This window comes from Cyprinus carpio, chromosome B1 (assembly GCF_018340385.1).
Source record: "Cyprinus carpio isolate SPL01 chromosome B1, ASM1834038v1, whole genome shotgun sequence".
Taxonomy (NCBI): domain Eukaryota; kingdom Metazoa; phylum Chordata; class Actinopteri; order Cypriniformes; family Cyprinidae; genus Cyprinus; species Cyprinus carpio.
The window spans coordinates 19,165,622-19,191,549 of NC_056597.1; the positions used below are offsets into that span (position 1 = coordinate 19,165,622).

Genomic DNA, 25,928 nt, shown 5'->3' on the forward strand with positions numbered 1-25,928 from the left:
TGCTTCCAGTGTACTCTATAAAATGTACACTACCATTCCAATGTTTGGTGTCAAGATTTTTAGGAAACTTTTTTAGATAATTAATACTTTTATTCAGCAATGACACATTAAATTGATTAAAAGTAACAGTAAAGACTTTTATAATGTTATTAAAGATTTCAAAGTCAAATAAATGTTGTTCTTTTAAACTTTAGTCAACAAAGAATCCGGAAAAAAATGTATCACAGTTTTCACTAAAATATTAAGCAGCACAACTGTTTTAATATTAATAATAAGAAATGAGAAATTAATAGAAAATGCTGTACTTCGTTTTTCATATTTTCCTGCTCTACTTTCCAAAGATGTGACAACAAACCTGGTGTAAGCAAACTTGAACACGCCAAATAATTGAGGTAGCAAGACAGCGTTTTCTGATTGGCTAACATGCAAATGTAAAGTTCAAGGTTCAGTCATAGTCATGCATGACCCTGACACTAATGCCACCATCCTTTTCTGTCCTCATTGAGTGTAAAATCAATCCACTTAACCCCGTTGCTCCAGGCCATCTGTCCTATCAGTTGTATTGTCTGTTAATTTGTATAAAAACTGTATATTAACTTTTCCAATGGAATAGGTTACATCAAATCTACACTAAAAACCGAATGCTCTAAACAACGTTTTAACACTTTTTTGAAGCTTTTTTTGCTGATCACTGGACCACTGGAATGAGAATAATGTATTATATTATCAGAGAAGATCTAGTGGAGAAGTAGAGTGGATTGATTTTATCAGTCATAATATGGATCTAGAAATGATGAATGAGCCAGTGGACCCTTTTCAAATTTCCGGGGTTCTCATAAGTCACCATACTTGGGCAAATTTCTATGTACATGAAATTTTTAAAATGAAAATATAAAATGCTTTTCTACATTTACGTGGTCAAAAACGTCATCAGTGAAAAAGGTCCAGTGTGTTTTGACATAACAGTTGCCCTTTGCTGCTCATGTGGCCATTGAGAGTATTGCATCCGGAAAAGTTCCAAGGACAAGGCAGCAGAGGACATAATAAACAGCACCATTAGTATTTGTTTTTTTTTCCAGAGTCAATCCACTTCATTTAGTACATGAAGCTAAAAGCAAATAATATGCACATATTCAGTGAAGGAATTAGCTAATATTCATGAACTTCATATAGCATAATATAGCAGCATATGTCCTTTTTCTTCTTCTTTTTCTTTTTTTTACACAGGAGTTGTTCTTCTTGACGCAGTGCTACTATGAGACATATATGAAGGCTCTTTTACAGCATTTTGCACTGGTGAATTGTCATTCCCAGAATTTTGTGCATGCACTGGGCTTTTACTGGGATTAACTGAGTTTAGTTTATAGTTCTGCGACAGCACGACTCCATTTTCAGGTTTGACAGAATGTTGGCCATGTGCATTTGCAAACGCAAAGCCATTCTCGGTACTCAACGAGTTCTGTATGTGCGAAAGCCCTCTTTCTGATTTCAACGAGTTCTGCATGGTGAACACATAAGGATTTGCAAAGTTGTTTTTAGCGATGACAGAGTTATGAAAATGTGCAAAACCACGCCCGGCGCTGAGTGTGTTGTGCGCGAGCGCGTGAGCAGCTGTTGGTGGAAGTCCGCGTCCCAGCGCGTAAAGCCCGAGGTCGTTCCCGGGACCGGCCGCCGGTGCCGGAGAGGGTTCGCGCGATCGGGAGTCTGAGGAGCGGTTTTGACTCTGCCTCCAGCGGTAGCGGGAACGGTAGCTGCTCGAGCGCCGATGCTGTAGGGGATGCGTGCTGGTTTGGAGTGTGCGATGCGAACGCAATCTCAGCGCACGGTGCGTATCGATGAACAGGTGCACGGCCAGGACCCCAACAATCTCCGCTATGATGAAGGAAAGAGCGCCGCAGTAGAAGCTCCAGCCGTACCAGTGACTGCGCTTCGACTCGCTCTGGTTAGGGTCGCCAGCGTTGGATGAGATGTACACGATAATGCCAATAATGTTGCTAAGGCCTAAAAAAAAAAAAAAGATACTGTCAACCTTTGCTCCAGTTCATTTATGTGTGTGTTTCTAACCTAATCATACATTCACGAGTTCACACTAACATATAATATGGTAGAGCAATTAGTAGCATATTTGGCGTGCTGTCCGGAGGGAGGGCTCCGAGCTCAGGATAGAGCCCGAACCCAGAAAACTCCCCAAAAGAAGCTAATGGTATGAGACCGCAGCCGGACAAACTTGTGAGTAGCCCCCCAAAAATATGCGTGCCATGAAGAAAAGTGGAGTAAACATTAAGATCCAAATGAGGAGCATGATGGAACGCCAGGGGAGGGACTCTCGCTGTGTCCGAAGGGAGCTGTGGCTCTGCTGCACCAGAAGGGAGAGCCCCTCTTGAAGCTGAATAGGTGGTGTGGTTTAAAGCGTCAGATGGAGGGCTCTCACTACGACCAAAGGGAGCTGCAGCTCTGCTGCACCGGAAGGGAGAGCCCTGTCCGATGCTAATTAAGCCTGAAACTCAAAACGACAGATGGAGGGCAGTATCAAAATAAGCAGGGTCCTGTAGTGGCAGTATCCGATGAGCGGGGCACTGCGGCGGAAGTACCAAATGAGCGGGGCACTGCGGCGGCAGTATCAAATGAGCGGGGCACTGCGGCGGCAGTACCAAATGAGCGGGGCACTGCGACGGCAGTACCAAATGAGCGGGGCACTGCGGCGGCAGTATCAAATGAGCGGGGCACTGCGACGGCAGTACCAAATGAGCGGGGCACTGCGGCGGCAGTATCAAATGAGCGGGGCACTGCGGCGGCAGTACCAATGAGCGGGGCACTGCGGCGGCAGTGTCAAATGAGCGGGGCACTGCGGCGGCAGTATCAGATAAGCGGGGGCACTGCAGCAGCAGTATCAAAAGAGCGGGGCACTGCGGCGGCAATATCAAATGAGCGGGGCACTGCGGCGGCAGTATCAAATGAGCGGGGCACTGCGGCGGCAGTATCAAATTAAGCAGGAAACTGCGGCGGCAGTATCAAATGAGCGGGGCACTGCGGCGGCAGTATCAAATTAAGCAGGAAACTGCAGCAGTAGCTTAAAATTTAATTTAAATTAGAGTTAAATGGGCTTTCTTAATGTGAAAATTATTTGTACTGATAGCTCTTGAAGGCGCCCGATGATCATCAACCGAGAGCTTCGATCCGCTGCTGTGAGAGGGCTGTTTGTAGCTGCTGTAGTTGCTGCCCCGATTCGGAAGGAGTGGCTGGAAAATATTTCTAGAGGTATGCCTGATTGGACGAGGGAGAGTTTTAGATGTTTTTGAAACCAAAAAACATGTGATGGGGTGGTTACAGGCATCGACAAAAAGAGGGTCAAGAGGGGATGTAGACATAAGGTGGCCATATGCACCGCCCACACGGGACATGCCCTAGCCAGGACCCCAATACCGCCCAAAACATCCAGGTTTTGGCTGTCTGCACTGTGCAGGTCAATCATTGTGTGCCATTCATTAGAGTTATTGAGAGAAGAGCAGACTGCTCATTATGCTTTCGCACCACTTAATCGCTTTTGCACCTACTTTGGTGTCTTTTTTTTTTCTCTCGGTATGCAGCAATGCTTCAAGTCAAATGAACAAACAAAGACGTGTGCATACATCACTTTGATTGTTCCCTGTAGATCTCGCCATCTCACGTGCAGCTTGGTTGATTATGTACAATACCTGCATGTTATTGGTCAAACTGCTTTGATGCTTTAGGCGATACTAAAAAATCCCGGCAGGGACATGCCCCGCATGAACGGCGCACACAGCCAGCTCACACAGACAGAGCTTCTGAAAAGCTTCTGAATTCTGAATTCCTGATCTGCTGCGTCTTGAAGCTCGAGGGGAGGTGGAACTTGATCTGGAAGACAATGTCATTTTAAATGAAGCAGGGAGCTATGAGGAAGTGGAGCATGGGCTGCAATTGTAAGCAGAGGCAGCCTGACGTTTAAATCGGCCTCTGGGCTAGTGTCTGCTATGGAAGCTGGAGGCTACTGAAAAGAAAAAAAGTGGTCATTAGAAACGGGAGGAAAATCCTGAGATGTGTGGGCCTGAGTTGCAAGCGGAGACAGCCTCACGCTTCCTTCAGCTGCTGTAGGCCACGGGGAGGGAGCGTGGTTTTTTGACATCCTGAAGAGCCTGTGCAGCTTGCACGGCTAGCAGAGGCAGCCTCATACTAGCGTCTGCTATGGGAGCTGGAAGCCGCTGAAAAGGAAAAGGATTAGAAGTAACAGGAGGAAAAGACTGAGATGTGAGGGCATGTGTTGCAAGCGTAAGCAGCTTTGCGCTTGTTTCAGCTGCTGTAGCTGTAGTCTGCGGGGCTTGTGATATTTGGGGAAAAATGCTGAAGAGCCTGTGGAGCCTGCACAGCTAGCAGAAACAGCCTCACGCTAGAGTGTGTTACAGGAGCTGGAGACCACTGAAAAGAAAGAGGGGTTAAAAGTAGCAGGAGAAATGACGACTTTGACAACATTAAAAAGTGATAAAATGACAAAAAGACATGCTTTTCCTCTTAACCACACAAAAAATTTAGTAAGTATTGAAACAGCTACACAACCAAGCCGCACATCAGCTGGTAGAGACTTGGAGAGAGGTGCCTAGCAGTATGCACAATGCATGCAAATTAGAATGCTAGTTACACTTGTTCAATAATAATTTTAATAGTTTCTTTATGATACCTTAGTTGTTAGTTTGCAATAGGGGTTCAACAAAGTAATCGACTAGTCGACTTCAATGCTCTCCCATGATGCTTCAAGCTTGACTTCGACTAGTCACTGGTCCTATAGAGGGCGCAACAGGATAATAAATCTTTGAAGGACTTCCACATTTACGCTCCATTTCCAAACAGTTAAAATGACAAATAAATGTATACTCCGAAAGCGCCACAAGACATGTGTGATTATATTACTGGATGCTCGAAATTGAACAGTCTAAACAGCTTATTGTACAGGTTAGTTAAAATCCCTGTTCTACTCCAAAGTGCTCTAAAGTCCCACAGCGTCACTACCACTAGAGAGACGCTGCCATGTAGAATTAATTAACACACGCAGTCACTCTCACTAATGCATTCATATAAATGTAATCTTTACTGTGCTACTTTATCTATATCTGATTTAGAATGAGCAGAAATCTGTGAGAAATAAAACGACCCCAAGGCAAAATAACTAATAAAAATGAGCTGTTATAGGGGGAAGTCGTGGCCTAATGGTTAGAGAGTTTGACTCCTAACCCTAAGGTTGTGGGTTCGAGTCTCGGGCCAGCAATACCATGACTGAGGTGCCCTTGAGCAAGGCACCGAACCCCCAACTGCTCCCTATGCGCCGCAGCATAAATGGCTGCCCACTGCTCCGGGTGTGTGTTCACGGTGTGTGTGTGTTCACTGCTGTGTGTGTGCACTTTGGATGGGTTAAATGCAGAGCACGAATTCTGAGTTTGGGCCATCATACTTGGCTGTATGTCACGTCACTTTTTTATAGGAGCAATAGCCATGTGGGCAGCGCTGTCATATGCCATAGCTGTGGACAAAGAGTTTATTATTTGTTCATTAATGACTTCATCAGTGACTAGTCACATAATCACATTAAAAGTCACATAAAAGTCGACGTAAAAAAAAAATTAAAATTCAAAGTCGCTCAACCCCTATTTTGCACCTATAATTGTTAATTATTTGGGTACACTGTTTAAGTTATTTTCTCAAAAAATCAATCTTTTTCATCTTATCTGTCTATCGGAGTACAATGTGTGATTTAAAATACAGGTAAAATGCTAGTAAAAATTCATACAGAAAATGTGAGTAATTTCATTGTGTGTTCTATGCAGTTTTGTGTCATGGTTACAAAAATGACATCAATATCCATAATGTTATCATGCAATTTGCTAAGAAATGTCCTTAGAAGCTTTCACGCTTTTCCTCAAAATAACTGGTGACTTATTGAACAAAAATTCATAAATAACTTATGAAAAGAATCGTTTTGCCTTCAAAACTAATTTTCTAAACTCATGAAGTTGCTAAAGACACCCTTGTCACTGATTCTGTAGTTTTGTTTATGAAACGTTGCGTTGTATGGAAGCCCATTTATGCCACATAAAAAGTCGAAATTATGAGATACTGAGTCATAATTATGAGATAAAAACTAGGCAGTGTTGCGATGTAAATGTGAAGTCATAATGAAATGAAAAGGTAGAAATTGCATAAAAGGTTGAAATTCTAACAAAACGTCATAATGGTGATATAAAAAGTCAAAAAAAATGGCCAATTAGGACTTATTTTCCCATAATTTTGACTTTTCATAATTTTGACTAGATTATGGGAATCTAGTCATAAACATGACATAAAGGTCAAAATAATGACAAAAAGTCTAAATTATGAAGTAAAATGAAAAAAATTGTCATAATTTTGATTTTTTAAGTCATAATTTCGGTTTTCCATATTAAGACGTTTTATGTCATAACTGACTTTAACTGAAAATTGAGTGTTTACTGTTTTGCATTATTCCACACTATTTTTCTTATTTAATTCTGTAAAGCTGCTTTGACACAATCTGTTTTGTTAAAAGCACTATATAATTAAAGGTGACGACTTTTTATCATTATTGTTTGTCATTATCTCTTAGTCGTTTTCTTATAATTTCCTCTTTTATGTGCTAATTAAACTTATCTCATATATTTGACTCTTTATGTCCTAAATTCACATTTGTCATAATTATGATTAACCAAATAGTGTTTCTTATGTGGCGGAATTGGCTTCCATATTACTGTCATGAGAATACCACATAAATGTGCTTACAGTGCCACCTACTCGTCAAAAGCTAAAAAGTTACAAGTAATACAAAATCTGCTTTGCTATGATCAAACAAATCTACTCAACATTACAAAGGGCTGCTATTTGGGTGCTTCACCCTGTGATTGCTGTGGATATGTTTATAATTGATACATTTGAAAACATCTATGGTACATATAACCAGGTAAAAGTCTACATATGAGCATATGGACATACCAGCTGAGACAAAAAAGATGCCTGCGCTCAGGATGACATTGTGTCGGCTCTTGTAGAACTCACTGGCAGCAACACACACTCCACCAATGAACAGCAGTCCCACACTCAGTATAGGGAAAAGACTCGAGGCGCGCACAGCACCTGTCACACAAACACACACACACACACACAAATTATAACTAATCTCTAATAGTGTTTTTTCTCTAATCTACTGTATATACTTAATATTATTCTAATTCTTATTATTTTATTTGAGCTCTTTTACAGGGTTCCTAAATATTTACCATTTTAAAATTCCATAATTTTCAAACCATTCTAAATTTTTCAGTCCATATTTTTACATAAAATGGTTCATATATAAAAATGCTTCATACAGCATTATTTTCAACTTTATATTTATATAACATTGTCATCTCTAAATATTATTATTTTCTCTTTTTTTGCCGTTGGTTTTCCTGAAGTAATAACATGCTACATGATGAGAAGAATCTGCTGTATACTGTATTCACCTGATGCATTATTATGATTAACACAATAACACAAATATTTTTACACACTGCTTTTTTTTCATATATATATATTCACATCTGGAATTTACTCAAATCAAATTCAGTACATTTCCACACTTTTCTAAAATCTTTAGGAAGGAACCTTGTTTTAACAGTGATTCAACTGGAAACTACAGAGTTTGCAAATGCTATTTTTATAGTAGGTTTTCATTGCATGTGAACTGAATGTGAAACCTTTGTAGATACTTACGCAGTAGATATTCTGCAGCGTCTTGTTCATAATCTGCATCCTCTGGAAAATGATCAATGTTTTTACAAACCCCTTTAAATATGCCTGTAAGAAACACCAGATACTTTCAAAATCACACATGCCTCAGTTAAAGGCCAATGCCATTTTCTACATGATTGGACTAATGCTATCAAATCATTAACAATATCAATATCCTCCAAACTAATTAGACATTCTCAAAACACACAGACACTATTTCTCTTTTATCCAGGCAACACATTTTCTCTTTTGCTCAGTGTCATTCCACATATCAAATATCATGAGCCAAAGTAACTATTTAAAAGAGAAGCAAAAGTGTCAATTTAAACAGGGCTTCCGTGGCTTTCTTTTTTGTTGTTTGTAATTTAATACAAAATGCTCACTGCATGTGTGAGTTTGATGTAGATGCCACATACATGTACATGCATCTGCATTTTTAATAGCTGGATTTCTATGTCTTTGTGTGTATAACTGATGTTTTAGAGAATATTAGTTTTAGAGAAAGTGTATGGTCTGTGCCAGCCATCTTTCATAACAGTCTACTCGTACCCTAAATATCTCTTGCATTCACACGCGTAACATGAACGCTGCCACTTTGATGCCCTTTTAACAGAGTGAACGCTTCATTACACTTTCCATTAAAAGAATTGACGTTGAAGTGATATAGGTCAGAGAGTAGAAGAGCGAGTGAGAGATGGGTCGAAACTAGAGGAATGCGTATTGTGAGAGAAAGTAAAAATAATTCAATCAATAATTAGATAAATAAATCAACCCACGGGAAACAGGAAAGGGTTTTGATTCAGCTCCAACTTTTAAACATTTATAATCATCTGACACAAGCTTTAGAAAAACGTAATGGTAAAATGACAGTGACGTAAGATAGTACTATTATAGTGAATGTGTACTATGAGTAATTCAAGGTACTTCAAAGACTAGCATGGTACATGTAAAAAACAGTAATACTACTGTTCCATGAAAAAAAAAAATTAAATAGCTATTTTTACCTGATTTAACCCATAAACAATAGTTGGTATAAATTAATGTATTTAGGTTGATTAAGTGATGTTATGCTATTTTGACTTTAGCCTAGTTAATTTAGTCATTTAAGATGTTATCATTTACAATGTTTTGGTGTAGGAGTATAAATATTTCAATTATTCAGAAACATTAAATCTCAAACAAATACTGGGTTAAGGTTTCAGAACCTTTCTGTCATTTAATTCATTCATTCGTTTAATGAATATCAATTTACCATCAATTTATTGCAACACTTACTTCACTGGCAAAAAAAAATGGTTTATTGAATTTACAATTTTTTTAAGGTAAGTGGTTGCAAATCAATTTGATTTAGCTACATTTAAATAAACAAATTTAGTTGACTAACTTTCAATATATATATATTTAATTAAATGTAGCTAAAATAAATGGTTTGCAAACACTTACCTTAATTCTTTTTCAGTGTTATACCACAGTTCTACTGCAACAACTTGCAATCATAAAATAAAAATCATATCATAGTTTGAGCTAAATATATAGGCTATTATAGTGTTATCAAGTCATCCACTTATACATGTAATAAAAAGCATTTTATCACAGTTTTGAAGGAAAAAAGTACCTTCCATGCAACACTGTCTCCAGAGTCCCGAGTGCGTAAGTACCTCTTCGTTCTTTCGGTTGGTGTCATTGTCATTGACGCTTTTGGTCCTGCAGACTCCACGCGAGTACAGCCAGTAGTCGGTGCCCACCGCGATGGTCATCAAGCTGAAGGCCGCGAAAGCCCCCGCCGTGGTGAGGAGCATCTGCACTCCACGATTACACACCTTCATCCTGCACCCGGCTCTCTGGCATCAGTGTACACTTAGCACGGCTTATCCATATTCACGCGTGTTGATGAAGTCTCACATGTCTGCGATTGTGACAGTGACTTTTTCGATAAGTTTTGGCACGCGTTCCTCATCCGGTGCGCTTTTACGCGCAAAGTGAGAAAGATCATTGGGGTTTATCTCCTTCATTTAGGTAGGCTAAATTCTCCTTTTAACGCTTCAAACTTACCTTATACATTCAAAATCAACTCCAAGAAAAACTTTTTCCCAAAAGACATTACGGTGGTGTTAGGTTTTCTCGATATTCCCTCGAATAAACCCAGTATGCCCATGACTGGTCTGTGTGCACTCCCACATGGATCATACTACTGAGGTGGGTATGGGGTTGAGCCTCTGATTGTGGATGTAAAGCACCGCCTCCACTTTGCGCTCGCCAGTGTCGTGAACAGCACAGATAAACTTATGCAATAAAGGATCAGTACATTTTAAACAGTGTTCATTTTGACTGGGATTTTGATTCACTCTTTATCTTGAGACGAAAATGCTTAATAGTCTTAGTCACATTTTAGTCATTTATTTTGGTAGCTATTTTCTATGTAGTCTTCAAACAAAAATAGTCATGGATTCTTCTTTTTTTTTAAGAACAAATCAATTAAGCTTATGATAAATTTGAATCAAGGATTGAATTTGGAAAAACTTGAATAAATGATGACAATTAAAATCTTTGGGTGAACTATCCCTTTAACAGTAGTGAAAACAAGGGTACAACTTATAAAAATGATAGTTGTTCATATATAATATATTTCATATATATAATTTAAAATTTTTGAAAAAGAAGCAGAATAAGACAATAATACAAATACGAAAGAGATACAAATTAAACTCATTTTTCAGATACAATAGGTTTACTTAATATATTTATTTAACATCTTTTGTTGGTTAACAATGACACGGATAGGTACTTAATTGGGAATGCTGTCCCTTTAAGACGGAAGGCATGCATGTGACACACGTTCAGTTTTCACCCATCAAATATGTTTTTACTCGTCAACGTCTCCCTTTGTCACAGAAAAAAATGTTTGTTTACGAATATTTTTCGTCATCGTCTTCGTTAATGAAATTAACACTGATTTTAAAGAAGAACATGCACAAACTAACACATTTATTTAGTTACCCTGTCATTTGCATTTGCTTATTTAAAAACCGTAAAAATTAGTTGGGACTTTTAATTGCGTTCTATGCATATAGAGGTGATGAGGCTCGCGCATATTGACAGAAAATTTATTTTTATTAACACTTAACATTTCTGAAATTACACATATTTAAGTTTTTTATTAGACTGTAAAGTCGTATGAAACGTATACAATCATTGTGACAATATAAATGGCTAGACATTGTTGCTATGACATGTTTTTACAATGTACAATTTTAAATACTCAGTTATGTCAGGTTACAGTACTCAGTGTTGGGAAGGTTACTTTGGAAATGTAATAGGTTACAGATTACAAGTTACCCTATCTGACATGTAATAAGTAATGTAACTATTTATATTATTGTATTTAAATAATGTAACTGTAACGTTGGATGTGTGACAACAGGGTTGAGGATCCAAATGCAATTTTAATAAGATCGTAGTCAGACAGGCAGGGTCAAACACCAGCAAAACAGAACCATCCAAGGCAAATCCAAAAGAGTAATCCAATAAACAGGCTATGGTCAGGGCAGGCAGCAAACAACAAAACCAAGGAAACTAGGAAACATTACAGGCTATCACTCATCAGCGGTGAAAGAGTGTGTGTGTGTCATTCTTATAGTGTGTGACTGATGAGTTGATGAGAGACAGGTGACTGTAATTAGTGAGTCTTGATGAGTCTGGGCAAAGGATTATGGGAAATGGAGCCCGGGTAAGTTGCAAGGGTCTGGAATCCAGACTCCAGCTAGGGATTAGTGACAGTAACTGATTACATTTGATTACTTTTTTACGTCTCTAATGTTTTGAACTGTTAATAATGTAAAGCAGGCAGGGATAACCTTACAGTAGTATGCTACTTAACACCGATCACTGTCACATGCAAAATCAATTAAGATTATAATAATTTAATATTAAAGCACAGCCACCTCAAAATCAGACTTACTTTGAGATCATTCTGAGGTTTAAAACCATAACAAGAACTAGTTTAGTAGCTACAATACTGATTTTGAAATCAAATCTTTGCATAGATATGACAGGTAACATTGGCATCTAACAATGGCTTGGAAAAGAACAGTTAATTTAAAAAAAGAAAGCATCATCATCAATCAGTCGCTGCTTTATATACTTTTATTCTCAATCCCAATTACTTAAAGTACAATGACTGAGCCTACACATTTCTCACTTTCTTGTGAATGGGCCAATAACCTTAGAACCTATGGATTCTCTATGGAACCTCATAACAAAAACAACAAAAATTACAAACACACATATTGGCATATGAAAACTTCAGCTTTAATAATCCACATAGCATAAATAAATAACATGCAAAATATCTTTGCAATTACCAGCGATAGCCCTCCCCATAGCCAACCACTGCTGCTGTCTGGATGTTATGTCGATGTGTCGTTGTTGACTTGCATCTGTCTTGCATAGTATAAAACTTGTTTTGGGGGGGATTCATTCTTGTACAGGAAGCCCTTTAAACCCTTCATCATTAAAACATGATAGAAAAACTAAAATAATAACTGCCTACTAAACAGGGCCAGGGATTACAATATTAAAGTGTGCATGTTTGTTCGAGGTGTGACAATTACCTTGATTGCGTAAAGGCCACATAATTCATTTACAGTTACGCACATGCCGAAGAGATTTAGTTTAGGACAGTAACGCTAGTAAGGTCGTCAGCTATATGCTATTTTATCACTTTGTTTTATATATATATATTTTTTTATAAAAGTCCAGTTAAAGCAATAATGTTACTGCCATAATGAAGCAATCCACCCTTTTCGCGGAGCAGAAAAGAAACAGAATCCATTTGCATTATTAAAAGTCAGTGAACCATCAGAATGATTTTGAAACTGTATTTAAAGATTATTAAAAACAAACAGTTGCTTTCAAATAAAAGCTTTTCAATCTCTTTTTCCAGCTCTCACATCTTTGTAGTTCAGGCTACAGGTCTTCACAAACATTTAACCCTCCATATACACTATACAATAAATATTATACAATATCTTTATACATTATCCCCACTTTTCCAGTTATCACCTCAGGAAAAGCAGATTATACTTATCACTGTTTACATGATCACACAACGTGTTTTCATTTGGAAGACTAGAATACTTATATTTCTATTTCATATATCTAATTACAAAATAAAACATAAACAAATAGAACTGTTCACACACCATAACCCTTATAAGGATCTATGCTACAACAGATCCAACCATTACTGACACACTTAGTTAATAAGTTAACACCGAGTTAAAGAGCAAGGGCTCTACCAGGCATGCATAGGGTAGACTAAAACTCCTTGTGGAGTCTGTTTAACACAGACACATTGCACATAACGAGTTCCCCAAACACTGCAGATTCCCCCACAAAAATATATGGCACATTAGGGTTTCAGTCAAGACTGGTACAGTAGCTAATGTTGTAGTTTTCAGCTCATACTGAATGAATCACATTCTCTGCAGCCAGTGATATGCATGGAACAACCCCTGATGCCAATTCAGTAAACAGCACTAATGCACCTTATCAAGGATTGCAACCGCATGCACTTGTCAGCTGTTCAAAAATAAATTGAAAAGAAATGGTGAAACTCAATGCTTTAAACACAGTTAAGGTTGAAAGTGCATTCTAACATTTTCCAGTCAGGATCTGTAATTCTCATCACATTGCACATCAAACGGCTGTATTGTCATACAATCCATTTTTTGTAAGCATATTTTAATTTGATGTTATTTGATGCTACAGTCACTGCTTTTTGCATTTTATTCTCTTTGTGTCATGCTTGCAGAAGGTTTCCCTCTCAAACATATGCCAACTTTTCTTTAAAAATCCAATTCCATCACACAAGGGAAAATCATGCTTTTGGTAAATAATTATGACATGAATTCATGTCAAAATTTACGTACTAAGTCATGCAGACATAAAAAGTTGAAATTGAGACATAAAACTTATGATAAAAGTCATTATTAAAAAAAGGGGCAAAATTCTGACAAAAAGTCATCACTTTTAAAAAGCTGAAATTGTAAGATTAAAAAATAAAACAAGTTGAAAGTATGACTGATTTTCCTCTCATAAATATGACTTTTTATGTCATAATTATGACTTGTGTTATAATTACCCTCCTTATCTTATAAATATGACTGTCATAATAACAAGAGCACAGAATTCCCAGAGAAAATTCAACTGAAAATTTTCAAAAAGCAAAATCAATATGATGCTCTCGGAGTTAAGCTCATTAATTGATTCAAGACTGATCAGCAATAAAGGCATACAATCAACATATTTCTGGCACCACAAATGTCAACCGTTTTCATGTAAAGTTATGATTTTCAAAGCTTTATCCAAATTATAAATCAACCCTGTTGTCTTATGTTTTCCCCTCAAGTTATCATGACACAAAGAATTTAAAGAGCATCTCATGAACAGGAGACATTATGCTGGGAGCAAACTAAAGGCCATATGGATGTCATTATTTTAAATATTTAGCTGTAATGCTGAGAATCTCAGACCAAGCTGACAGATATCAACCATCTAAACAAACATCTAGCAAGAAGTGCTTGAGGATATTTCCTCATCTATCACTCACTGATGCACGGGAACTTGACTTTGAATTGATAACAAAATGCTTTACTAATTTAGAGCAGATTGTAACGTAAATGGTTCAAGGTTGCGTAAGGCCTAATTAGCTCTGGAAAAGGCCATTAGTGCTGCATGTTGTCAGGCTAATTCATTTGAAAATGAGGGGCTGCAGGAAAAAGGAAAGAGGTAGGATAATTCTCATGGAGATGAAAACACAAGACATTCTCATGGAGACTATGAATACACTCTATTATAACCGTTCTCTCTCCTCTGGCAAATTCATTTCAGAGTTTCTGAGGCCTTGGTTGAGACTGAGTATAATCCTGGTTTGGTTCTGTATGAACCTGCTGGGTTTGTGCCGTTTCAGGTGGCACAGGGACAAAATGATGCTATCTGAGTAATAAGACCGAGCGTGTCCTGCTCTCACACCTGTATGGAGCAATCAACTGAAGTTTGGTGTTAAACCTGGATGACAAACTCAGGGTTGGTGTAGGAGAAGCCTTGGAATTCATTTTGGTCCAGATTCATAATGAAGAGTTTATCCGTTGGTGTCAGCTCAACCGCCATCTTGGTGAACTCCTTGTCAAAATTACCTACGTCACGTCGATTTTTCTGAAATAAAAACAGAGACAGAGAGTTATGAGTGTGACCATGAATGTGCATAATGTTTCGCATACATCACTAATGGTCTAAGTTATAACTAGTAACCTGAACTCAAGGTGTTAAAGGTTAAAGATCAAGGATATTACTTGTTTACACCTTTTTAAAGTTTTTACATTTTTTATAACATCACAATACAGCAAGGCTCTACATGTTTACATTAGTTAATTACATACACTACTGTTTAAAAGTTTGAGGTTGCTAAGATTAAAAAAAAAATTGATCACATTTTTGATCAAAAATAGTAAAAACTGTAATATTGTGAAATAGTATTACAATTAAAAATAACTGTTTTCTATTTAAATATACTTTAAAATGTATTTTTTCTTGTGATGCAAAGCTGAATTGACAGCATCATTACTCCAGTCTTTAGAGTCACAACATTGTGCTGTTTTGAAATAAAAATCTATTGTAACATTATAAATGTCTGTACCATTGATTTCTATCAATACAATGCATCCTTGCTGAATATAAGTATTAATCAAAAGTTTTAAATGATAGTGTACATTTTAACATTAATTTGTATAAATTAACATTATTTAATTACTGTATATGAAAATTTACAATTTAAATGTAAAAAAAAAATTGTTGGCATTTTGCATTGTGCCTCACTTCAATAAGACCATTATACTTACAGCAATGCAATAAAGTCAACAAAAAATTGCATTTGCAACCTATTTTACTTACACAGTGTGTTTCTGTGATAAGCAGGAAATTCAACAACAAAATCTTAAATTTGTCCTCTGGAAATTGCCAATGAAAACTGCTAATAAATTAACATGATCAAATGGCTCACAAAGCCTTGGTGACAACAGCAGAAAAAAAGTTTATCATGAATTACGGAAGCACTTTGGAAAAATATCCCAAATCACCTGAAACATGCATGAAGAAAGCAAATAGGATCTATTTTGATTTTCTGTTGACTTTAAATCAGACATCTGTGATTATAATCACATATCAAGACAACACTAAAACATCACAGAGAATAATCAGATATTAAAAGTCAGAAACACAAAAAGACCAAGAGAAAACTGATGAAGAGGAACCCACAGCCTGAAGTTACATCTGAATCAAACACTCAAGACAAAAGAGTCAGTCTGGAGGAGGCCGAATTAAACCACAAATAACATGGAGGGACAGTACAGAGGAGAGCAAACTAGACCCTAAATGTCTAAAACATTTTAAAACATTCTGAATGAGAATGAGATGAACGTTTGGACCTTAAAGTCCAGCCACCAACTGGAGACAAACAGCTCAAAGTTCTTCTAAACACATAAACCAGGAACAGAGAGACACCAAATGCCCGTTCATTCAAGACAGAGGACAATCAAGACAAAGTCCTACCTTCTGCTAGAGGCCCAAACCAGCTCAAGAATAAGGGCCTTGGAGAGAAGTACTTCTTGAGAGTCTGGTTCCTGTACCTACTCAGTTACTGCACCATCATGTCCTCATGAGACCCAGAAGTCCAAACACACAATTTTACACTCACGTGAAACACTCCTCCTGTTCTCATATGGATCTGCCGTTTGCTGATGGTTATTTTACAGGTAGCTTATTTTTAAGACCAGTCAATTAGTGTACTTGCATTGTGGACACTGTTTTATACTCAAAAGGTTGGGATCAGTAAATTTATTATTTTTTTTTTTTTTAATTATTTACTTTTATTCACTAAGGATGGATTAAATTGATCAAAAGTGACGAGATGAATGTATTAAATTGATCAAAAGTGACAAATAAAACAATTTATAATATTACAAAACATTTAAAATAAATCTATTCATGAAAGATTCCTAAAAAAAGCTTCATGGTTTCCACAGAAACTTGATTCTTGAGGAACAAATCTGCATATTAGAATGATTTCTGTGATGTTACAGATTTTTACTGTATTTTTGATCAAATAAATGCATCCTTGGTGAGCATAAAAGACTTAATTTTCTTACTGACCACCTTATATATATGCTATGTATACCGATATACTTATATTTACTGTATGTTAACATTAATTTTGCATTTTATACATTGGAAAATTTTTTTTTAGACCGCTGAATTCTATTTACCAGAAAAAATGAAATATTGTCATCTAAAAATGATCAATGTATGATCAGTGATCAAAATAAAAAAGTGCATATTATTAACTATATTTAGTATATATCCTAAAATATCAGTATTCGGAGACTACATTTCGGTACTGGTTGTGTATGCAAGAATAAACACAGAGAAGGAAAATATACAGACATACAAAAATCATGAATATATTCCAAATACATATTCATATATTTTCCTCTATAGAAACAGTCTGTCCACAGTTTCACAGTAATTTGATCCAAACACTGCCAGGCACAGATAACAAGTCAAAAAAAGTCTTACATCACAAATTTGGCAGAATAATGACATAAAAGATATGTTCTCGTAAGTAGTTACATCATCATCATGTCTGGAACTAAGTTGTTGTAGTCACATCACTATCATTTCCAGTTGGTTTAAGGATGTGGTTATGAGTATCCAAGCAGCACTGGTTGGAAAACTACACGTGGCATGACCAGTTCCTAAACTTCAATCTCTGACTTGGCACGGTTTCACACAACACACGTACAACACCCAACTGAAAAAAGCACTAAAATGGGGTAAGACCCAGTAAACATACTGATCCATAAGCTGTAAATGGTTCATCTGAGGTGCATGGCTTGTGTGCGCACATGTGCGTGTGGGGAGAAAGATAGATTTGGCAGCTATATTTAATATTCTAAAGATATGCTTCATCAGAGACAATGAGTGAATCTCACAAAGCCTCTAGGGCCGGTCTAGGTCACATTTCACCCCCAAAATGAAAAGAAAATAATAAGAAACAAATTGATAATAAATAAAATGAAGCCTATTTTTAAAACCATTACAATCTTTTTGCATTGTCACATTATCACATTTGAGTGCATTTTTTGTCTTTCTTAAATTGTCTTTATAGTTGTCATTGTCATTATATATATATATATATATATATATATATATATATATATATATATATATATATATATATATATATATATATATATATATATATATATATATATATATATAATATCTAGGGGTGAAATGTGTCCATAACACTAGATTTATCCAGATTTTTTTTAAATCCGTAAAACTACAGTCCATGATATACAAGCATCAAATAGTCAAAATCTCACAAGGCTGCCACAAATTCACTCTTTATAGGTTCTTTTACAAAGTTAGTCAATCTCTTTCCTTGATCCTTTTAATCAAACAAAAAATAAGAAGCAGGAAGGAACAATATGAATCGAAATTACCTGAACTCTCTCATTGGCTCATTCACACTACGTAATTTCAAGATCTGTAATCTCATTGGTCCCTATTTTGAGCTTGGCTAAAACTGGCTACTTGGATTTCACAGATGCAAAATTTGGATTAATGTATGAGAAGCCCTGAAATTCTTCTTGGTCCAGGTTTTGAATCACTTCCTGGTCAGGAGGGGTCAGGACAGGAGGATGGCGGGTGAAAAAACGATCAAAGTTCTCTGCGTCTCGACCGCACTGTGGAGAAGACGAGAGAAGAGAGATGTGGGATGGGAAAATGATGGTACGGCGTGAGCAAACAAATGAGGAATTAATGACAAATGGAAGCTTCAAATGTGGGAAAATAACTGAAAAAACTGTGATAATAGTAACAGCACTTATATAGTAACAGTCTTAATTGAGTGAATGTGTAATGATAGAAAATGATGAGCACATACCTACATTGCATAACTAAAATATATGCACACACTGTAAGTCAAAAACCTTCCTGCTCACGTTTGAGCAAAACTTTTCATGCACATCATTTTCTGTGTTAGAAACATATTTCTGATGCTGCTAATTGTTGTGCCGCTAGAAGTCAACACATTAAAAACACATTTTGTTTTCAGGCCATGAATGTGCAGCATTCAGAAAAATGTGATCTGTGGAATTGGACAATTCCAAGTGAGAGGATGAAGAGCAGGGATTGTGAGAAAATAATAAGGGTTCTGTATCTAAATCACTTACCTGTCAATGGGTAAATGGGTTTTTAATTCAATATTTAAATGTTTATTCTTTGAACTCACCTCACACATCCGTAATGCAGAATTATGTGGGGCAGGGCTTGCTATAAATGCATTTTCAGAAATATATGCTTAGACTTTAGAGAAAACCCCCCCAAAATGATGATCTAACCTTAACCTGAATCAGGCGGTACTGTCACATGGAGATCTATGCACATATAGACTCATCATGAAGAATTCAAAATAAATCAAATAATTAAATCAAACCTGTAAGAATACTCATGTGCAATCTGTTAACTGCAGGGGCTTAGGAATGATCCGAAAAGAGGGAGACACATTAACAATCTCATCAGCCTCTCTCCACATGATTTCAAATGCCTAGTTGCCATGGATACACTTATTCCAGATACCACATGAAAGCTTAAAAACAAATAACTAACATTATTGTCAGTTTAATAATTAGACCTAAACTTTGTTGCAAATCATGTGACACTGAAGACTGGAATAATGATGCTGAAAATTCAGCTTTGCCATCACAGGAATGAAACATATTAAAACAAAATAAAATAGAAATTGTAAAAAAAAAAAGTACTGTTTTTTTTTCAATATTTTGATCAAATAAGTATAGTCCTGGTAATCATAAAAATTTGAGATACTGTGCTATGTTTGTAATATATATATATTTACTATACTATACTAAATATTTACTTTACTAAACTAAACTATATATATATAATATATATATATTTACTATACTATACTAAATATTTACTTTACTAAACTAAACTATATATATATATATTTTTTTTAAATTAAAGATTCTTCAGTTGTTCAGCAGTATTGTGCACATGCTCTGCCAGGCGCAGCTTGGGTCATGAATATGAATTAAATTTAAGTGATGCAGATGTTGGCAGATAAGCAGTGCATTACCATTAATCACTTGCACATTGTTTACCCAAAGCAGCTGGTTGGCTTTGAAACAGCATATGTATCATTTTATCATGATACATAAATTTGATCATGATACATAAATTGTGCTATATGTCTTTAAAATGAATAAAAAGATATATTTTAGTGTGGTTTAAGTCTCTGAATATGTTTTTGGGTCACTGTATATCCACATCCTGAGTCAACCTGCAAAATTCTTAAAATGCTCCATTATAGTTTTTTGCAGAATATTAGTCTAAATATGAAAGCAAACCTTCAGTGCCTCACATATTTGTGTTTTCATAATCTTTGTGGTTTAACAGCAGAGCATGAAGTGACGCTTTACTTCCTGCACTAAGCATTTTGGAACCACAGCGTCTTGGCCACATACACCAAATCTTCTCTACAAAATTAAGACTAAAGACTAGAAAATTAAGACTAAAACTAGATTAAATATTCTCCATCACATGTACTAAGATCAAGAAAAGTTTAAAAAGGATGCCATTTTATTTCCATGTTCTGAAATGCAACCACCTGATAAAACACACACACACACAGAAAAAAAATGCTGCATTATTGCTTACTGCTTTAGGTTTGAAGGGAGGTTGAACTTCCTTATTTTGCAGTTTTTCCCAGTCCATGTAGCGGAAGAAAGCGTGTTCCTTAATGTCTCGCTCTCCCTCCGGTCCACAGCCCAGACGCTTCCCTGGATGCTTGGTCATCAGCTGCCAACATGTATCAGTGTCTCTTATTGTATGCAAGCATAGACAAGAATGTATAAAGTGTGTGTTTGTGTCTGTCACCTACCCCTTTGCATATGGCCACTGCTTCTTTGGACATGGATTTGGGGTAAGACACATGATGCTCCATGATGGACTGGAAAAGCTCATCTTCATCCTCACCATCAAAAGGGGGCTAAAGAAGAGGAAGCACACTAGCATCACTGCATCTATCACAATCACATAATTCCTTCTGACAACTGCTCTGAATTAAGACCCAGAATAATAAGGTGGCATTAGTTTACCTGTCCTGCCAGCATTTCATAGAGGAGAACTCCATAAGCCCACCAGTCGACAGACTTGCCATACGGCTGATATGCAATGATCTGTAACATAGGAGAGCATATATATGCCTCGTGCACCCTAACATAAGTGTAATAACATAACACACTCATATATCCACACACACCTCTGGGGCGATGTAGTCTGGAGTGCCACAGAAGGTTTTGGTTGTGGCCCCATCAAACATGTTTTCTTTGCACATGCCATAATCTGCAATTTTAATGTGGCCTTCAGCATCCAACATCACATTATCCAGCTTCAGATCTCTATACAAACCCAGAAAACAAAGAGCAACAGTTCACACACACACACACACACACACACACGCATTAGTAAATATTTGCTCTGACAACAATATGATTATTTACTAAATAATGCAATGCATCAAAAAATATGAGATTAAATTTCATTATTTTGGTATTTTAAAAATATGAGAAATTAACTGAAGGGATAATTTACATCATTAATAGATTTACAATATTAACAAATATTTTTATAATTATTAATGTATAATGCTTTGTGTATTATTCTAACAGATTATTAAATACTGCTTAGATTCACAAACAAACAATCATTTCACCTGTAAATAATGCCCTTTGAATGAAGAAAGAACAAGCCGATGGCAATTTCTGCAGCATAGAACCTAATGGTAAAAAAAAAGAAAAAAGATTACTGATCTGACTCATGATTAAATCTAAAGAACAATAATTTTGTTGGTTAGCATGGCATAGCATTAATATTTAAAACACATCAATAACCATAATTGATGACTACGAAGTTTGCTTTTATAAAATGGGAAAAATAAAGTCATATTTTAAAACACTTTGTAAGCTTTTTGAAAAATTTGTGAAATTAAAAATAACGGTTTTCTATTTTAATATATCTATAATAATAAAAATGTAATTTATTCCTATGACCGCAAAGCTGAATTTCCAGCAGACATTAGTCCAGTCTTAAAATAATAATCTAGAATACTATTTTGTGCAATAAATAATTAAATGTATAATTTTAACTAATTAAAAGCATCCTTTAACTGTTTTGTGTTTTAGTAGTGAATACATACACAGCATGGGGTTCCTTAAATTTTCCCACTTGTTGTATTTGATACATCAAATCTCCACCATTGATATACTCCATCACAAAGTAAAGACGGTCCTACAAACAGCAACAACACAACTGATCATAGGTTTATAATGTGTTTTTCATACGTATGTGAATCTGCTTAGTACAGAGAGAGTGTGATGTGTACCATGGTCTGAAAGCAGGAGTGGAGCTGGGTGAGGAAGGGTGGTTTGCCAGAGAGAGCGAGAACTCTCTTCTCCACCATAGTGCATTCCACATCATCATCCTGAATCACCACATCCTTCTTCAAGATCTTCACTGCGTACAGCTCATCTGAGCCTTTGCGCTCGGCGAGCATCACCTGTAGAAAGACAGCGCAAAGGAGAACATGATTATTCGGATAATGACATAATTAAAAGAAATGATTTAAATTTAAAAAGTCATTAACTAATTTATTGAGCAATTATGTATAATTGATTTTATGATATTAACATTACATTATATAAAGCCTACAAATAGCATTACGTTTTGTTCAATATTTCGTACGGAATAAATTATTTACCAGTTATTTACCAGAGATTTTTTTTCTGACTATTCAACCAGTCTTTAAAAATAACTTTTAGAGGACTTTTAGAGGAAGTTTTTATGAATACTAACCATTTTTGAAGTCTCATATGGTCCCCATAGTTGCCTTTATTTCATCAAAAATACAGTAATATTTTGAAATATTAAAATAACTTATTTTTCATTTATTTTAAAATGTCACTTATTCCTATGATGGTAAAGCTGTATTTTCAGTGTCACATGATCCTTCAGAAATCATTCTAATATGCTGATTTGCTGCTCAAGAAAGATTTCTTATTATTATCGATATTGAAAACAGTTTCGCTGCTTAATAATCTTTTTATATGTTTTTTAGATTCTTTAATGAATAGAGAGCTCAAAAGAATTTGAAACAGAAATCTTTTGTGACCTAACTGCATTTAATCTCAAAAAGTTAGCTTTGGCAGACCTTACACTAACACTACTGTGTGTGTTAATGAGGATGTGTGCATGAATGAATGGTGTGTCCTACCTTGCCAAAGCTGCCTTTGCCCAGCACCATGATGAAGTTGAAGTCTGAGAGCTTCACGCGGTCTTGGTTGCCATTGGCATCGTACTTGGAGATGTCATTCTTTGAAGAGCCATCTGTATTCTTAGTGCCAGGGCCAATCTTGGCTCTCTGGAGAGTTTAAAATGTCAATCAAAATCAGAATATTGTCAGAAAGGGAAGAAAGATACAAGTAAAAAAAATATGTGTGAATACAACTGAAAAGGGACGTGGATTTCACCTCAAATTTCTGCCGCAGTTCTTCATTGCCCTCCTCTCCATCTGGTGGAACTGGAACGCTGAAATACTCCCCCTCCTCTTGGCCCAGCAACTTAAACCTACAATCCAAACAGATAAAGAGGATGATCTTAATCCTCGAGCGCTGAGGTCTCATGTGTAGGAGGCATCTGTAGTGCTTACCATCCGTCGACACCTTGTTTCAGCAGCTCAGAGATGCCAAAAGACATCGACCCCATGAAGTCATTCCTGCTGGTCAGATCCCAATCCCACACCTCCACTGACAAACGCCTGTCTTTATCTGTATCTTTGAGGTTACTATAGTAACACGGAGATGGAAACAGACATTGCACATGTGACACAAACATCGATATTCATTCCACACAAATGAATGCCACTCACAAGCTGAAGTGTTCGTCCCAGGTAGGATTGAGGGAGCACTTGATGGTTTTGGTCTTCTGCTTGCTCTCGCTCTTTGGGTCTGGAATTAATTTAAGCTTCACGTATGGATCCGACAGGCCGTTTGGATCCATTGGCACCAAGTTACGAGCTTCCTTGACTATAATAAAATACAGAAAAATGTCATTTGAAAACCAATGGATTGAATATATTTCAAAGTAGATAAGTGTTTTTTTTTGTATTACTTATATACTATTGAAATATTTATTAATATATTGAATTAGCTTTTATTTGTACATTTCAGTTTTTATTTTAAATTTTATTCATTTTGTTGTGTGCGTTAATAGTTTATGTTGTCTGAAACATTTCTATGTAATATAATACTATTCTATTTCTATATGCAGTACAGACCAAAAGTTTGGAAACATTACTATTTTTTATGTTTTTGAAAGAAGTTTCTTCTGCTCATCAAGCCTGCGTTTATTTGATCAAAAATACAGAAAAAAACTGTAATATTGTGAAATATTATTACAACTTAAAATAATAGTTTTCTATTTGAATATACTTTAAAAAAATATCAAGTTTATTCCTGTGATGCAAAGCTGAATTTTCAGCATCATTACTCCAGCCTTCAGTGTCACATGTAACATCCAGTCTATCACATGATCATTAAAAATCATTCTAATATTCTGATTTATTATGAGTGTTGGAAACAGTTCTGCTGTCTAATATATTTGATGAATAAAAGGTTAAAAAGAACTGCATTCATTCAAAAAAAAAAAAAAAAAATTCTAATATATATTTTCTAATAATATATTTTTTTTACTATCACTTTTTATCAATTTAACACATCCTTGCTGAATAAAAGTATTGATTTTTATCAAAAAAAAGAAAGAAAAAAAATTACTGACCCCAAATTACTGACCAGTAGTGTATATTGTTATTACAAAATATTTATATTTTTAAAAACATAGCTTCTTTTTTTTTTTTTTTTTTTTTTTACTTTTTATTCATCAAAGTTTACTAAAAAAGTATCACATGTTCTGAAAAAATATTAAGCAGCAGAACTGTTTCCAACTTTGATAATGAATCATCATATTAGAATGATTTCTAAAGGATCATGTGATAATGATCCTAAAAATTCAGCTTTGCATCACAGAAATAAATGATAATTTAAAAGTATAATACATTTAAAAAAACAATTATTTTAAATTGTAATAATATATCACAATATTACAAATTTTTTTCTGTATTTTTGATCAAATAAATACAGGCTTGATGAGCAGAAGAAACTTCTTTCAAAAACATTAAAAATAGTAATGTTTCCAAACTTTTGGTCTGTACTGTACTTAACTTAAAAAAAACCCCAAAAAAATAAAAAAAGTTTTTAAATAAAACTAACATTACTAAAACATAAATATTTAAAACAACAAACTAATTTAAATAAATAACTTAGTTTTCAAAAATATTGATATTTGATTTTATTTTATTTTAATTACTTTTTTGGGAGGGAGGGGGGTGGGGTTTCCTGTTTTTGGTGTTTGTGCATCACTAGGTGGATGCTAAGGGTTGTTTCTATGTGGCTGTTGTGGGGGTTTCTATATTTGTACAATGTCATCAGCAGATTAATTCTAAAGAATCTGCAAGTTTGCTATAAATTTACAGTGAAGTGTATGAAACTTCTATCTATATACTCAGGCCTCTAAATGTATCTGTAGAGAGCTGATGGATGGGTGAGCTGGTGTGTGGGTGTGTGTGAATGGGATGTGGGGCAATCGTTGGCGGATTGATCTCATGTTTCCAGAGTATGCAGTTTCTGCCCAAGGCAAAAAGAGCTGAGAAAACACAGATTCGTTTAGAAACACTTTGTTGCTGAGCTGTGTGTGTGTGTTTTTTTTTAAACCGAGTGATAGAAGCATTTTTCATGGAGACAAATTTTACATTTTTAACCAAATTTAAGGCACAAAAACCTAGGAATCCTCTTTAGCTAAGCCCAAAACATGCAACCATCACCATTATTTCAACATTTCCATTCAATACTCTTGAACTGGTTTGCATGCTTAGCTGAAATTTC

At 35.8% G+C, this 25,928-nt stretch overlaps 2 protein-coding genes across 4 annotated transcripts in view; both read right to left on the minus strand.

The window, feature by feature from the left end:
- Positions 1-83: 83 nt before the first annotated feature.
- LOC109094476 (voltage-dependent calcium channel gamma-3 subunit) lies at positions 84-9,973 on the minus strand. Of its 2 annotated transcripts, XM_042716933.1 has the most exons (5): positions 9,841-9,973; positions 9,404-9,753; positions 7,771-7,854; positions 7,012-7,152; positions 84-2,001 (listed from the first exon to the last, which is right to left on the minus strand). In XM_042716933.1, exons 2-5 carry the CDS (start codon positions 9,612-9,614, stop codon positions 1,220-1,222), a joined length of 1,218 nt encoding a protein of 405 aa, XP_042572867.1. In that variant the 5' UTR covers positions 9,615-9,753; positions 9,841-9,973; the 3' UTR covers positions 84-1,219. The 2 variants fall into 2 exon arrangements, with proteins under 2 accessions (XP_042572867.1, XP_042572866.1); XM_042716932.1 differs by having other exon boundaries at positions 9,404-9,938.
- Positions 9,974-11,961: 1,988 nt separating this feature from the next.
- Positions 11,962-25,928, minus strand: part of LOC109074589 (protein kinase C beta type-like) — a 29,099-nt gene continuing 15,132 nt past the window's right edge. The window contains exons 6-17 of one of the 2 annotated variants that reach the window (XM_042716936.1): positions 23,858-24,014; positions 23,639-23,773; positions 23,460-23,556; positions 23,204-23,350; positions 22,316-22,489; positions 22,130-22,221; positions 21,647-21,709; positions 21,194-21,332; positions 21,030-21,110; positions 20,813-20,920; positions 20,590-20,730; positions 11,962-15,003 (exon numbers count right to left, since the gene is read on the minus strand). In XM_042716936.1, coding sequence (XP_042572870.1) covers positions 14,851-15,003; positions 20,590-20,730; positions 20,813-20,920; positions 21,030-21,110; positions 21,194-21,332; positions 21,647-21,709; positions 22,130-22,221; positions 22,316-22,489; positions 23,204-23,350; positions 23,460-23,556; positions 23,639-23,773; positions 23,858-24,014 — 1,487 coding nt within the window. In that variant the 3' untranslated portion in view covers positions 11,962-14,850. Of the gene's footprint in view, positions 15,004-18,106; positions 18,594-20,589; positions 20,731-20,812; positions 20,921-21,029; positions 21,111-21,193; positions 21,333-21,646; positions 21,710-22,129; positions 22,222-22,315; positions 22,490-23,203; positions 23,351-23,459; positions 23,557-23,638; positions 23,774-23,857; positions 24,015-25,928 lie in introns of those variants that run through there. The other variant, XM_042716934.1, reaches the window with a different exon arrangement.